The sequence below is a fragment of the Xiphias gladius genome, chromosome 24 (assembly GCF_016859285.1).
Source record: "Xiphias gladius isolate SHS-SW01 ecotype Sanya breed wild chromosome 24, ASM1685928v1, whole genome shotgun sequence".
Classification (NCBI taxonomy): Eukaryota; Metazoa; Chordata; class Actinopteri; order Istiophoriformes; family Xiphiidae; genus Xiphias; species Xiphias gladius.
In genome coordinates, this window is record NC_053423.1 from 914,930 (window position 1) to 931,388 (window position 16,459).

The 16,459-nt window shown below is 40.0% G+C and overlaps 1 protein-coding gene across 1 annotated transcript; it reads left to right on the forward strand.

The window, feature by feature from the left end:
- The first annotated feature begins 12,939 nt into the window (after positions 1-12,939).
- Positions 12,940-16,104, forward strand: tnfa (tumor necrosis factor a (TNF superfamily, member 2)). The gene is made up of 5 exons (XM_040121790.1): positions 12,940-13,004; positions 13,660-14,039; positions 14,170-14,197; positions 14,489-14,545; positions 15,153-16,104. The coding sequence occupies exons 2-5, from the start codon at positions 13,869-13,871 to the stop codon at positions 15,626-15,628; spliced, it is 732 nt and encodes a 243-aa protein (XP_039977724.1). The 5' UTR covers positions 12,940-13,004; positions 13,660-13,868; the 3' UTR covers positions 15,629-16,104.
- Positions 16,105-16,459: the final 355 nt, after the last annotated feature.

Sequence of the window (16,459 nt, forward strand, 5' to 3'; positions counted from 1 at the left end):
ACTCCCCAAGCTGATTCGTTTGTGCGAAAACAACAGTTAGCTAGCTGCTAGCAGCCCGAGGAAAACAGCATTTCAATGTTGAACTGACAGAATTTGACATTAAATAATACTCTGTGCGGGTTTCAACAACAGGGACCCGCTATTTACATTGTCACCGCGGCTTCCTTGTGTCTCTATGTTTGTGAGTCACTCTCCGGCAACACAAACCGTAATGTGTGTAAAAGACGGTGGCATCAATCTGCTATACTACAGAACTGATGTAACGTAAACTAACATTTTTGAAAATGCCTCAAAGTAAGACAAAAAGGTGAACATGTGTTGGACAATAATTACGTCGTTATCCAACTTTTTTTTTTCCAAATATGATTTTACAACAATTACAACACTTTGTTGTAACGTTACGGTAAAATGGATGCAGTCAGCAGGAGGCTTGATTTTCAACTTTTGCAGTAGACCTTCACAATTTCCAAATAAGCAGCAATACCTCTACTACTTCTAATATGCCATTCTATGAATTGAATCTTTTATCACTCACGACATTACTTTGCAGAAAACTGTCATTTAAAGGTGTAGCAGTCTGTCCCAAAAATATTCAGTGCACCTTATAATTTTAGCTTGCACTACCTAGCTAATTTTATTATTTAAGAAGGTGGTACACACTGTTTTTGGCATTAACACAATAAACACATTATAATTATTGCATATTAGGTGTATTTGTTTATTTTATTTATATTTTATACTGTATTTTATTTATGTATATTAAATGTATCTAAAGTTCCAAAAGTATCCCTGTCCCTTAACACTTGTATCCTCTATCCTTTGCTGAGTCCTCTTTGCCAGCTTGGTACTATAAATAAATATAAATACATCTAATTTGAAATGAATATAACGTCTTTATTGTCTTAATGCAAAAAAAAAAAAAAACAAGCAAACAAAACAACCCAGGTTGTGCCACCTTTCTAAATAATAATATAAGTTAGGAAGTACAAGCTAAATCCTTAAAGGTGCACTTAATATTTTTTGGACAGACTTCTACAACTTTAAATGACAGTTGTCTGTAGAGTAATAATGTGAGTAATAGAAGATTTCCTAATGTGGTTATTTGATTGCATTACATATTTAAAGTCCATTCATCACCCCAATCTATTAGTCCCCCGCAACCCTTAGCCAATCCCTCAGCCATCCCTTTCTCTCTGACATTGGGCAGAAGGTGGGGTACACCATGGACAGGTCGCCAGTCCATCACAGTAAAGGTATTTCTAATATTTTGATCTTTTATATGTGATAGGGTAGACAAATATTAGAAACACCTTTCAATGGAATCACAACATCACAGACTACAGTCTAAAAATATACCTGAGAACTGAGTTAATACAAAAATAACTAAAATAGTAGTCTAACTAAACATTTTAAGAAACATAGTATTAGGGGCTGCAGTATTGCATTGCATTACAACATACAGGTGTTTCTATTTTGTAAACTATAAATTTTAAAAAAAAAAATCTATTTAAAAAAAAAATCAAACTTATAAGTGTTTTGAAGCACTATTAAGTGATAGCTCAGTTAGAAACAAGTGTCACCACATGGTGGTGCTGCAAGCATATATGTTCTGAAGCCTGAGAGCGGCAGAGTTACACACCAAGTGTCTGTTGAGTACTGCAGGATTTTTATAACATCATGTGTTTCAATAACTATAACCTCCATACCATTTTTATCACTGGAGTTAGTCTTTAGTTGTATTTTTTCCCATAAGATTAAAACAATATATCATAATGTACAGATATATCTACTACAATCATCAAAACACCAAATGAGGTTATAACTTTAATAAGAATGATGTTCATCCCTCTAGCAGAGTTCAACACAAATGAAAAATCTATGACAAGAGGCTCTGGAGCAGAGGCACGTGGTGGAACAACACCTTAGTAACACACCTCATGCTACTTTTTTGTTATTATTATCAGTTATTATTAGTAGTCTTATTATCAAATCTACTATTATTATAATTATTATTAGTTTTATTATCAGTCATATTATTAGTTCTATTACCAGTCCTATTATTGTGTTGTTCTTCTTATTATTATTAGTATTATTATTGCCTGCATTGTCTCTTTCCTGCTGCTCTCTCTTTCTCCCTCCTTCTCTCTCTCTTTCTCTCTTACTCTCTCTCTCTCTCTGTCTCGCTCCCTCTGTCTCTTTCACTCTCCCTCTCTTCCCCTTTCTTATTATCTCTCAACCCAACCGGTCGAGGTCGAGCTGGGTTCTGTTCAACGTTTCTACCTATTAAAAGGGAGTTTTTACTTGCCGCTGTGGCCATGTACATGCTCATGGGGGAATATTGGGTCTCTGTAAATATAACTATCAAGAGTATGGTCTAGACCTGCTCTATATGAAAAGTGCCCTGAGATAACCTCTGTTATGATTTGGCGCTATATAAATACAATTGACATGACTTGGCTTTTTCCTTTCATTACTACAATTAAAACCACAGATGGTTTTAATAGTAGTAATACTAGTAGATATAGCCCTGGTGGGCCTAAAGCAGTAATAGTATTGCAACAGGACCTCTTGTATTAGTTTGGGAAGGCCGGGAAACTTTATTTTTTCAGCACTTTCATATACAGGGAAATTCATAGTGCTTTGCATTAGACACCAACAACAAAATAAAGTATATAACAGAACAAAAAGGCCGGTAAAAGGCACAAATACACAGTGGAGAAAATAAAATAGTATTAAAGGTAAAATATTAATATATCTAGTATAGATCTAACAACAGCAAAAAAAAAAATTAATTTAAAGCAAAATTGAATATAAATGAACTCTCTAATTTTTGTTATATTTTGAGGCTATAATAGACAGTCTTTGTCTGATTTGGTCTCCAGCAACTCCTGAAAAAAATATCTGGCTCTTTTGCAGCTGCATACTCTGTTATGCTCACAAGCTAACAGGGTCATATCCACTGAGATGATGAGCTGATTTTTCAAATAAACAGCTGTCTGCTGCTTAAAATGAGGTAATGAAAGCAGAATCTGTGGGCCATACAACCAAAACTGTGTTCTAACAAAGCCTAAAAATCCATTTAAAGGTGAGGATAGTGCAGCTTTAAAAAGCTGCAGTATCTACCCCTCCTCCATGATTGTGGCAAATGCTTTTGTGCTGCAATAAACCTAACAACAGGAACAAACATTTTGCATAAGCATTAGCTCAGTGGCTTACTTTACAAAAGGAGACAGGAAACCACCAGTTTCACATAGAGTTTCTTTCTACCTGGTTTCATCCACCTCTACAAAACTCCAGACCTCTCAAGCCCTTCCACACCCCACCCGCCCTCCTGATCTTCCACTGGCAGGTAGAAAGTTCAACAGGAATCCAGCATTGCCTAATTATCCAACCACTATTGCATAACTCCGGTGTTTCTGTTTTTCCAAAACCATCACATCACATTATCTCAAATTCATGTGGTAACTGGTCCCCCATGTGACTGAAATCATTTCTGCTCCTCTGGAATGGCTTATATGTTCATTTCTTGTTTGGTTCAGACATACACTTACATGACTTCCATGTAATTTTATGTAATTTATAAAAGCCTGTTTTCACTTTGTGAAAAAAGGTTCATTTTTTAATGTGCAATCCTTTGTATCTACAGCAGCAATTATCATGGGAAATTACCAATAATCTAATATATTTATGATGTATAAACATATAAGAGATAATTTAATGAGAAACTTGCTAAAATGAAAACAGAATGAAAACCAAACTGGTCCAGCAAGAAATTTTGCTGCTTGTAGCAGTGGTTCATCAGAGAAATAATCTAATAAACAGAATGTAGTACCATTGACAAGTGCACAGATTAAAATGTATTGAAAGTGCTCTCCAACAAAACCAATACCAGCTTTAATCTTGTTGTCTGCGACCCTGATAAATATGCAAATAATAAATTAATAAAGAAAAGGGGATTCTGAATTGTACATATTTCTTCAGCTAACGTATAAATCATCATCACCATTGATATTTTGTATAATCATTCCAAAAAATGTCTCAGAATGTACGTGTTCACCTCTGCCTTTGTACTGCAGTCATTTAGAGTTTACTTTGAGTAAACTTCAGACCCCTGGAGCTTTATATTAAATAAAGAGTACGTTTAAGTCATGGGATATTTGAAAAATAGCTTTCATTCTTAGGTTTCTTAAGAAGCAGTTGTAAGTAAGTAGTTGTCAGTGTTGAACCTCACTAGTGCTCTGGTGTTTGAATGCTGGCAAATGCACGTAGCCAGGTTCCAACATCTGGTGAAAAGGCCAGCCGGAACCAGAGGAGTGGAGGTTGTTATAGCAGCACATTTATGCCCATGGTGCTGCAATCACGTGTTCAATACAATTTCAAATTTCATATAAGGCTTTGATGTTCAGATTTCCAAATACTTACACATAGAGTAATACTGACCTTGTAGTGTAGATAGATGCTGTATTTTTATACATTTTTCTGGTTCTATCAAAATTGGACAGAATTTGACTAGCAAAACTATTACTATTACAAAAAGGATTTTATTGACCAACCTTTTTCTGTGAAATGATTTTCACTTTTCAGGGGTTAGAAATGGAATTAAACCAAGAAGGGAAGTCATGCCCCCCCCCCCCCCGCTCTCCTCAAACAAACTCCTTTATCTTCACTGAATCATCAACCTGAAGACTTCCTCTACCTCCACATGTGGTTGACATGGTTGTTTGCGTCATGCACTGCTCTGTTCCACTAAAATGGAGACCTGGGAAAAAATAATCAGAAAAGGTTAATTCAAAGGAAGAAATGTAGGGAAGCAAAGGGGAAAGCTGCTAAAAGTATTTGTGAAAAATATTCAGAAAAGGTTAGGTTAAAGGAAGAAACTTAAGCAACATGAACAATACACAGTATGTCACAGTTCATCCATGCATTCAATCATTCTCTGCCTGCTTTTTCCATGTTACAGACTCCTGTCATTTCAGTACAGGATAACCCTGCCACTTTTAAATTACAGAACGTGCCACAGAACCAAGAACGTTTTTCTAGACAGTGACGGATGTCATCAAGCTCATGAAAAAAAATAAGTCCAGCTGCCTGCAACTGGCAGGGCATCTGCCTGGAATAAGGGATTGTAGTATCCCATCTGTGTCTTGGAGGGGCCTTGAAATGGATGGATGAATTTTCACTAATTGAAATGGAAATTTTTCCAAGTAAGACATAAGAGGAACATCAACAGTCTAGTTTCAGCTGAAGTAATTATGATACACCAGTGCATGGTGTCTCTAATGGTCCTTCAGTCTTTTGGATATTTAAATTAAAAAGATATCACCACCTAAACCTGCAAACTGGCTCACTTGGCACTTTCTACAATGTTTTCCAGCCAAAATATTTCACAGGTAATGGTCACTATGATTATACACTCTGCGACAAACTGTTTGCAGCTACATAAAAATAAAATCCAATATTAACACTAATACAATCAATTCAGATAATTTTATAGGAACTATAAACTGTTTGTTTGTATCTGGTTTCACTTGGTAATGAACTTCTACAAACACAGTGTGTGACACAACAAAGGTAGCTAATTTAAGCTGTTTTTCTGGTGTGACTTCATGGTTAGCTCAAGGGCTAACCACCTTGGAATAATGTGTGAAAACTCCAGAGTCAATGCACCACTTGAATTCCATCTTCCCAGTCCCACTCTCTTCCAGAGGTAGAGGCTGTCTTCACAAACAGGGTCCTCTGCCAGGCATTTGCAGTTCATTCTTACTACATTTTGGGTTTACTCCTCTCTTCAGATAAGTGTTGAAGAACCTTATGAACTACCTTGTGTTTCAACATGGAGAATTGTCAAACATCTTGGACACTGCATGACTAGCACAGCTGTCCAATAACAAATCACCACTCTAAGTGACTTTAAGAGACTCCAAGGATGATACTCTGAACTGTAGCCAGACCTGTGAGGGGAAGCTAGCCAGCAAGCATCTGGTGTGGCACAGACCAAAGAAATTACACAGAAACACAACCCTGTGGGCTCACCACCTGCAGGTAGTGAGCCTGCTGGTGGACACTAGTGGTGAGGGAAGTCATCAAGCTGAAGAAGGAGGCCTTTCATGCCTGGCTGGCACAGGGGTCTTCTTAAGCAGCAGACAGGTACCGGCAGGCCAGTCAGGGACCCAAAAACCCGGCTGTGGGAGGAGTTCAGCTAGGCCATGGAGAATGACTTTTGGTCGGCTTCAAAGAGATCTGAAAAACAATCCGGAATCTCAAAAGGGGAAAACAGCTTGGCCCAGGCTGTTTTCAGTGGGGGAGGAGATAAGCTGATTTGGACTGGGGATATCGTAGGGGGGTGGAGGGAACACTTTGAGGAACTCCTGAACCTGACCAACATGTCCTCTATGGAGGAAGCAGAGTTTGAAGACTATGGCGAAGACTCACTCATGTCTCTGGTAGAGGGCTCTGAGGTAGTTAAGAAGCTCCTCAGTGGCAAGGCACCAGGAGTGGATAAGATTTGCTCTGAGATGCTGAAGGCTCTGGACATTGTTGGGCCGTCTTGGCTGACAAGCCTCTTCAGTGTCACATTGAGGTCAGGGACAGTGCCTGTGGACTGGCAGACCCAGGTGATGTTCCCATTTTTAAAAAGGGTGTGCTCTAACTCTTGGGGTATCATACTGCTGGGAGAGCTTATGCCAGGGTGCTGGAGAGAAGGGTCCAAGTGATTGTTGAACCTCAGATTTAGGAGGAGCAATGCAGATTCCCAAGAGTCCTGGGCGTGGAACAGTGGACCAACTCTTTACCCTTGCAAGGCTATATTAGAGGTCATGGGAGTTTGGCCATCGAGTCTACATATGCTTTGTATACTTGGAAAAGGCCTATGACCACGTCCCTCAGGGGATCTTGTGGGAAGTACTGTGGGGTTCCGAGCCTGTTGATATGAACCATTCAGTCCCTATGTAACCAGAGTGAGAATTGTATCTGTATTCCTGGCAGGAAGTCAAACATGTTTTTGGAGGGTGTTGGCCTCCACCAGGGTTGTCCCTTGTCACCAGTCCTGTTTCTGATCTTCATGGACAGGATTTCAAGTAGCAGCCGGGGGGAGTAGAATGTCTGGTTTGGGGGCCTCAGAATTGCGTTTCTCCTATTTGCAGATGACGTGGTTCTGTTGGCTTCAGCAGTCCGTGACATTCAGCATGCACATGGGGCAGTTTGCAGCCAAGTGTAAAGCAGCTGGGATGAGGGTAAGCACCTTCAAGTCTGAGATTGACAGGTGGATCGGCAAGGCATTGTACTGGACCATTGTGATGAAGAAGGAGCTTAGCCGAAAGGCAAAACTTTTGATTTACCAGTCGATCTACGTTCCAACCATTACCTGGTAATGAGCTTTGGGTAATGACCGAAAGAATAAGATTGTGGAGTCACCTGCAAACTCCCCATCCTGGGCTGTCTCCAGGACACAAATGGAAAGCTCACAGGGCTTGTGAAGGCTGCAGTTTTAACGTAAGTGTTTCTTCTTATTAATCTCATTAAAAAATATTCCTGTGTACTTTGTCCTTCCTACCACTTCAAAGCACATTAATTGTGCATTATTGCTGCTAAGTTTTGGCCGGCTGTGGTGAGTTTTGGGGCAGCATGAAGGAGTTCAAGCCCCACACAAAAACAAACCTTTTGTGCAGCCACTCCAGAGGGTGTACTCAGCTGGATGCAATCAATCCTGAGGCGTAAACAGCTGCGTTCAATTAAGCTCATGTTATATAAATAGAAACTGTTGCTGAAGTGTAAGTGTAAGCATTAGCCCTCATGTGCAGCCCTCCTTGTGTGAAGACCTATCCGGGTAACGACCACCAATCCACCAAGGAAGGCCACCATGGTAAACTGCCCTATTTTCTCTGAGCACTTAAATTCTATCCATACTCAGCAACTGTAGCCATGTGCTTCCACTCCATTCCTGTTGTCTCTGGAAAACACAAAAAGTATCACTAAGCCAAAAAGGCAAAGAAATCTGGCTAACCTCTGGTCATTCTTCACCCACATGTGCCACCTTCGCTGTTGGGTTGTAAAACTGTCCGTCTGCAGTAAAAAAGCTGATTTTATTCCTGCCTGTGCTAACCAACTATCATCCCTTGTGCTTCTGGCACTCACTAAGACTCATATAAAACCAGAAAACGCGGCTACCCCGGCTGCACTCTCCATTAATTACACATTCTCCCATGCGTCCAATTTGTCTAGGCAAAGAGGTGGGACTGGCCTCCTAATTTCCAACAAAGGGAAATTCACTCAACTGTTGCCCTGATTTTGTGGATGAGACACACTGTTGTCTTCCATTATCAAACATGGCTGTCTGCTACTCATTCTAGGTGATTTGTACATTCATTTAGCCATCTGAGCTCTGTGGGCTTCCTGTCCCTTATATAGTCGTTTGACCTCAAACGGGTTGCTGCCCTCCATCTCACAAATCTGGTAAACAACTTGACCTCATCCTTATCCGAAACTGTGCCACAAACAGTCATGCATTTGCATCTCTTTGACAACTATTTTATTTGCTTCACTGTATGCCTCCTGGAACTGCCCTCTGTTCCAACACCTCTGGTTTTCATTCCTCTGCAACCTCCGCGACCTGTCTCCCATCCACTTTTCCTCAGTGGTCACCTCTGCTGTACCTCTAGAGGTCAGTGATGCCACAATTTCTCTGTGCCACACTGACCTCATGTCTGAATAGCCTGTGTCCTCTATCCACCAAACCTGCTTGCTCTAGCTTGCCTCAACCATGGCTGACTGACACTATCAGAAAGCTGAATACCAATCTCAGAGCTTCTGACAAAAAATAGCGTAAATCCAGTGACCCCACTGATCTCAAGGGTTATTGGTCGCTTCTATCTTCCTTCTCATCCAGCATTTGGTGTTGCCAAAACTTCTTTTTTCAATGATAAGATCAACAGTACAAGAGACATTCATATATTATTTTCCACCTTCAAAACATTACTCAGTTTTCCACCTCTTCCATCAGACACACACCTCTCAGCTGTTATTTTTGCCTCCTTCTTTACTGAAAAGATGGCAGCCATCAGGAGCCAATTCTCTGATCCCATCAGAGACAACCAGTTTCCCCCAGTTAAGAGCACATCTCTCTCCGTGGTCACCCGTCTCACCGAGGACAGCATACCAGCTAGCCAAAAATGTAGCAATCCCTCTCTGCTTGCATATCCTTCTCTGCCTCCTCCGGTCAATGGCTCACCACCTCCCTCACTCGGCCCCCTAGCTGAATGCAAGGCTCGGGTAACACCTCTGCTCTAAAGGCCTTCACTTGACCCTACTCATGATATTCCAATTATTGCTCACCTGGCCTCTCATATCAGCAACTATCCTTTTCTGACCATGTTGCACTTGTCTCCCAGTCTTGCTGCTTTTCTCTATACAATGTAATAAAAATTAGACCTTACCTCACTCAGTATGCCACCCAACTCTTGATACAGGCCATGGTCATCTCTTGCCACGACTACTGCAATGCTTTTCTAGTGGGCCTCACTTGACACACAGTGAAACCCTTATAGATGGTCCAGAATCTACTTGAACTCAATCATACAGGCTTATGCTCCTTTTTCGGACACTGTGTTCCTCCAAGAAACGTCGTCTGGCATTGCAAACCCTACACCAAAGGCATCCAGGGGTGTCCATTTTTATCTTCAAGAAACTCTTGAAGACTCATCTCTTTCTAGAGTACCTTCTCTCCTAACACCTGTTACACCCCAACATGCCTAACTAGCACTTACTGCGCACTTTCTGTGCACTTCTTTATCTAATTCCTTTCGCTTTGTCTTTTAAATAGATCTAGTACTTAGCTATTACTTCGAGGTTTCCTGCTATACTGAAGCTTTAGTGTTGTCCCTCACTTGTCAGTCACTTTTTCACATCTGCCAAATTAGAGTGAATGTCAATGTAAAGAAGGGTTTGAAAAGTGGAGTAGTACACATGCACAGTAACGAGTAATTGTATGCTTCGTAATCATGGAACCCCAGTGATACAAATCTGGCCACTTTCCCTGATGGTAGTTCCACTTTTGAAGGATCTCTCCTTGCATTATGTCCCATTCTTATTTTCTGATTTTAGAGGAACCCCATCAAATTAAGTGAGCCAAATTCCCTTAGACTGTGACTATACAGCATGAATGATGTAATGTAGTTGTGATTATGTATGAGCAACCACATATGCATTAGGTACCCAAGTATTTTTACACATTTTTCTTAACACCTTTTCTTGGAAGCAGAGAGTTTTTTGCAAAAGCTTTTTGAGGTGAGCCGATTATCTACCAGAGGTACTAGATGTCTATACATGCACTTATCTTGTAGTGAGGAAGCTGATCAGTGGGCAAATCTACAAAAACCACTGCATTTTCCTCTGCAACTCTGGGGAGAGTATCAGGTCTTTTTTTAGATGAAAGGAGTGTGCTTCTTGTGGTAGATTTAGAAACGAAAAAAAACCATGAAGAGCAGGGTGATGTATCACAACATGAGGGGAGTTTTTCTCAACGATTCTTTTCAAATCCTAATGCAAAATTAGATACAAAAACTTGTATGTGAAAGTGTGATGTAGACTACGTAAGGGACAGTTTCTGGAAAAACAAATTCTTTCACATCCTTCCTGTTTTTTTTCGCTGTCAGGTATAATCCCCTCCTACTGAAGTCACCCTCACTGGAAAAGCAAGTTTAGTCATTCTCACTGAATTAGTTGTCAAGTGATACTTAACTATAATATAAAACTGCTTGTGGTTAGTGCTATCATTTTCCCCTTCATTTATGTCATCCATTTCTATTGAACACATCAAGTAAGTGTTAAATACTGACTCTGTTCATCCTACATGTTGAACTTGCTTTTCTGTGCTAAGTATACTGTTGGTGTTTAAGTACAGTTTTGTGGTTCTGGCCAGTGTGTGAGTGTCCATATTTTCACTACCACTGTTGTTTTTTCACTACTACTGTCTAAACAATACAAAAGTAATTTATTAGGAGTTTTTGTACAGTTGCATCTGACGCCACTTTGCCGCCAGGTTGAACTGGACTTTGAGACAATCCAGTTATTGTAGTATAAAATGAGATGAGGTTATTACAATTAGACACCATAATTAGGCATTCATCTAAGTAGATGTGTTCTCATCTCATCGTGGTTGATTAGATTTGTTACCTTTAGAAATTACAACAGTATTGGCCTACAGGTGACATAACAGTCTTCAGCAGCCATTTTAGAGGTTTGGGTTCAACAAATGGGGTCAGCAGCTTACTATATTTCTACAGTAAATGTGCAACTTGCAATCTACACAAATACTTTGTCTAGATTTTTATCTGTTTCCAGATAACTCTGACACTAATACACATTATTTATATCGTGTGTAGGATAATTTCAGCAAATGTAGAATCTGACCAAGCTCAACATTCATTATTTTGTTAACTCATCCACTTTAGAAGATAGCTTGAGTGGGTATTGACCACATGATAACATGCTGATGGTAAAAAAAATTCCAATGTTACAGCTCATTCTGTGATTTCAGCAATATTGCTAAGGCTTAACTTTTACCATGATCACAGAGTGCATTTTAGTTTCCAAAATGACTTCATTATATTCAGATATTTACATCACATATTTTGGCAGCTATTTTAGAAAAAACTAGTGGCTATGTCATGGCTCGGCTGTGCCTCTCCCTCATTCCCAGTGTTTGCTGCTGTTCCTCCCCCCTTTGTGTTTCTTGTTTGTCAACAGTTTGTCTCTCTCCCTGTCTGTGTGTGTGTGTGTGTGTGTGTGTGTGTGTGTGTGTGTGTGTGTGTGTGTGTGTGTGTGTGTGTGTGTGTGTGTGTGTTTGTGTGTGTGCATGTTTATCCTTCTGGGCGTGGTGATCTGGTTTCCTCCTGCTGCCAATCCACCTGAGATCCAATGCCAGTAGCATAAATACCCACGCTCTAGACTCCAGTCTGTTTGCCTCGCTCTGTGCCTCGCCAGTCTACCTTTCCAGCAGAAGGCGCAACTCCTTCTGCCTGCCTTGCTTTACTAGCTGCCCTGGCTCAACTCCCCTAACCCCCACCAATCCAAGCCTTCAATAAAGCTGCTTTTGCTTGCAATAACATGCATGCAGTAACAGTAGCTTATATTATCTTTGATCAGGGCCGGATTAACCCAATAGGGAGCCTTGCGGCAAAAATTAGCTTTGGGCCCCACAGACCCCCTATCTGCCTGTGCATTCTATATGTACTCAGTTATCTTCAGGTGCCCAAGAACGCAGCAGAGTACATTATGTTTTGCCTGTCCTAAAGATGATATGCAGTACTGTTATGCTGGAATACTACATAGTCCCACGTTTGCAGTGTATCAAATTAATTTTGTTGTAATTAGATTAAAACAAATTTATTTAGGAATGTGTATCTTATTTTATAGTTTTGGCAATCATTCCTCTCAGTAATAATAACACTGAACTCAGACTGGGCAAGAAACACAGGCAGTCTGATGTTCATATAGGGTTTAAATAAAGTATCAGAGGCTCATATTATCTGGCAGTTATTATAACAGCAGTGATCTCTTTCAGGACCTTAAGGTGACAGTCCACCCAAAATATGTTTTGAGTATGAAAGACTCACCCTCTCCAGACATGAAATGTGACTGTTAAAAGTGTGATGTTACCATAAGTATGAAAAGTGGGATCCTCCATGAGGGAGTCACATGGTTGATCTGAAATTTGTGATAAAACCACAAAGGCTCCTTAATTTGACAACTGCTGCTACTTTGTACAACCTTAACTTCATAAACTGTTACAATTGAAAATTAAATTCAAAGTGTAAGTTGTGTATGATTAAATCATCATCTTTTCTTCTACATTATTCCTACCAAGAAGGTTTGGTTTTCAGCTTCGTTGTGGGATAGGAAAACCATCTGAGTGGCTTTCAATGAAATATGGAAGCAGATAGGGCTGGGGCCAGGGAGCCACTGATTAAACTTTGGTTGTGATCCAGATCTAGGATTTCTGCCAAAAGGTGATTATCATTTATCATCTTTGTTATCCACATGAAACCAAAAAGAGATACAAACTTGATTCCATATTCTTGCGCTGAGTTTGCATTATCAAATCAAAAGCACCAGATAAGCTACTAAATGGGCCTTGAGTTGAGATTCTCTATTTTCCACAATCACCTTGATGCAAATCAGTACAAAGGAAATATTACACATGGTTATTGAAACAAACTGTGACCAATTTTTGGCAATGTTTTCAAACACGGCAGATTTATTGATGAATAACTGAGTGATGTGTCTGTGGCTGTTACCCCACGCTTTGACACGGTTTCCATATGTTTGACCCACATAGAGATGACCTGTACACCGTAACATACATTGGCTTTTGACGTAATTTAGCTAAAATGTGTGTTTTTCAGTTTAAAATGGTGGACTTGTGTTCTGTGAATTTTCTGTAGTTTTTGCCTGCATTTTTGTATGCAGGTGTACAGCAGAATGTGAAAGAAGGCGTGTTTGAGAGCATGTGTCATTATGTGTATATTATGTTTGTGTGTGAGTATCTGTAGATTTGTGGTGTGTGTTTGTGTACGCGTGCGTGTACTCAGGTGTGTGTATGTACATGTATTGGGATAAGACAGTCATATAGATTCCTGTGTGTGGGAGTGTGTGGTATGTAAGATCCTCCCCAGCTCTGGGTCTCTCTTCCTCATCAAAACCACTCACTCACAATGAATGACATCACTGGAGTTTCCCCCCCTGGAGTTCTTAAAAAAGCCTGTCGCTGAGTATCAGTCATTAAGCAGCAGTAGAGGAAGAAAGAACGCTCTCAAAAAGACTGCTAAGTCCTCAGCTTGACTTTAAGTAATAGAAGAAACTCATTAAAAACAATGGAAGGTGAATGCAAAGTACTCCTGGAGGCCACTGTCGACACAGAAGTCAGGAAACAAACAATGCCGAGTGTTAAACCCAGCTCAAAGCTATCCACGGCCCTGCTGGTGATGACACTCTGCCTTGCTGCTGCTGCTGCTGCTCTCCTTGTTTTCAACATGCATTCCAAGGTGGGAACACAAGTCTTAGATTTGTCTCTGAATTACTGAAGTGCCTGGATGTCTCTCACAGCCAGTAGGCACACTCACCTGAACCCTGCCAATCTATAACAGTCTCTGTATTCCTCCCATCTTGAAACAGGGCCCAGGACAAGATGAGGACAATTTTGGTGAGAAAGTTACCCTTAATTCTCTAAAAAGTTTAATGCTGTATTTACTGTATTTGTCAGTAGAATTTGATAGCTTTGTAGCATCTAATAAATGATAATTATCTTATTTCATCAGACTTTCCAGACAGTTTGTCTTTAGCTGTTGTCAAACCAATATAACAGTGTAATTCTTGCTGATGCACTTATTCTACTCTCATTCTGGTACTAATTGCACCAGAAAGTCACATGGCAAAAAGGTGACCTGTTGTGGAATGTCAGATTTCATAAACCTCTGTCCTCTCTTCTTTCCAGATCTTCGTCACACATTGAGGCAAATTTCAAATGTAAGAGCGGCCATTCATTTGGAAGGTAAAACCAAGCAATATATTCAGTGTCAAAGAATACCTGGGGTTATGTGATACATATAATAATATAATGTAAGAAAAGCTACGACAGATATATTTTGGACTAGCATCTTATACTTTGGTTTACTTAGTCCAGTGGCTCTGAAACCAAGGGTCTTTGAGGCAATTCTGAGGGCCATTTAGTAGGACAGGATTAAGGTTAGGGTTAGTTATCCTTGAGCTCAGGGGGGTGTGGATGGAGTTCTTGGGGTTATTGAAGAAATTGTAGGGACTGTTGTAGGGCCAAATAAGGCAGCTCTGGTCTCTTCGATGGGTATTATGGATGCTTGAAGCAGTTCTAGGTAAACCTAAGGATGTAGTAGAGCTCAAAAGCAAAATGAGAAATTGCTTATTTCACTGTAATGCAATTCATTAGATCTTGATTATTCATTCCTGAGTCCTTTCAAAGAAAAATTTCCATTGCATTCTGATGGATAGTCACATTCCCTGGACTCCATCCTGTAACTGTGGAAAAATGTTTCATACCTTTGCCCTAATAGTCAGTTTTTTTCACTCCAACTGTCAGAAATTCACACTCACCTCCATTACCGTCTCTCTTTCCTCTTCAACAGGTGAATACAACCCTGAAATGAAGACCTCAGTGGAGTGGAAGAATCAGGTGGATCAGTCCCACTCTCAAGGAGGGCTGGAACTCAACAATAATGAGATTGTGATCCCTCAAAATGGTCTCTACTTTGTTTACAGTCAAGTATCGTTCCGTGTGAGTTGCAGCAGCAGTGACACTGATGACACCACATCGAAGCCCATGGTCCACCTGAGCCACACTGTGAAGCTCTGGTCCAGCTCATATGGAAATGACAATGCCAAGAAGTCCTACCAGACCATCCTGCACTCTATCCGCACTGCCTGCCAAAAGACAGCCAGAAGCGATTGGGGTGAGGAGGGGAACTGGTTCTCTGCCGTATACATGGGAGCTGTGTTTAACCTGAGGAAAGGGGACAGACTGAAGACAATGATGGAGGAGAAGATGCTGCCTGAACTAGAAGATGAGCCAGGAAAGACTTTCTTTGGTGTGTTTGCCTTGTGAGGACCGCTGACAGAGGAATATACGTGAAGATTTGACTGTACAAGAAGAAGAGACATCAGGCTTCATGGTTGCTTCACTGTGAAGCCTGTCGCCCACTGCCCCACCTGAACTCACTTACACTGTTGAATGTAATGTTGAATGTTTACACTACACTAAACAGTCAATGCAACTTTCAGTATAGACTTTACACCCAAACTTTAAATGATTTTATTAGCAAGCTATTTAAAGTTTGCAATTAAATCAAGTTATGTTGACTGTAGCAATGAACAAAAGAGCTCACTGTAAAGTAATGTATTGTTATAGATATCTCTATGGGTCTATAATGTTATGTACTATGTACTATCATCTTAGGGTCAGTACTTTTTGCTGTACTGCAATTTTCAGTCTCTACTGTCTTTGACATTTGGAAGAATGTACTACAATGTGTACTATAATGTCTATTTATTTATTGTGTCACTACAGGCTCACAGAAGTGGATTTTAGAGGGTGTATTTAATCAACATAATATTGATTAAATACATACCTATTTTATTTATTTATTTATTTATTTCTCTGTGTGTTTTCATGTGGTTTTCTGATGAATATCCTAAACAGTATTTGAGCTGGAATATATACATAATTTATTAAATGATTTATTGAAACAGATAATCAGTTTGCTCTGATGTTTGTCTGTGTATTTTTTTTCTGACATTTGCAAACAATGGTCAGGCCATGGTGCCTGTTGTTCCTGTAAAAATGTTTGAATAAGAAATCATTTTGGAAGTAAAAGTGTTTTCATTGCATTGTATTCATTGAACTAGAATGTCGATCTAAATAACTACATGTAAAACA

Excerpts from the sequence above, each read along its gene's own strand:
- tnfa (XM_040121790.1), top strand. The coding sequence starts at position 13,869 with ATGGAAGGTGAATGCAAAGTACTCCTGGAGGCCACTGTCGACACAGAA. Across the intron at positions 14,040-14,169 it reads TTTTCAACATGCATTCCAAG|GGCCCAGGACAAGATGAGGA; the intron begins GTGGGAACACAA and ends ATCTTGAAACAG. Across the intron at positions 14,546-15,152 it reads AGCGGCCATTCATTTGGAAG|GTGAATACAACCCTGAAATG; the intron begins GTAAAACCAAGC and ends CCTCTTCAACAG.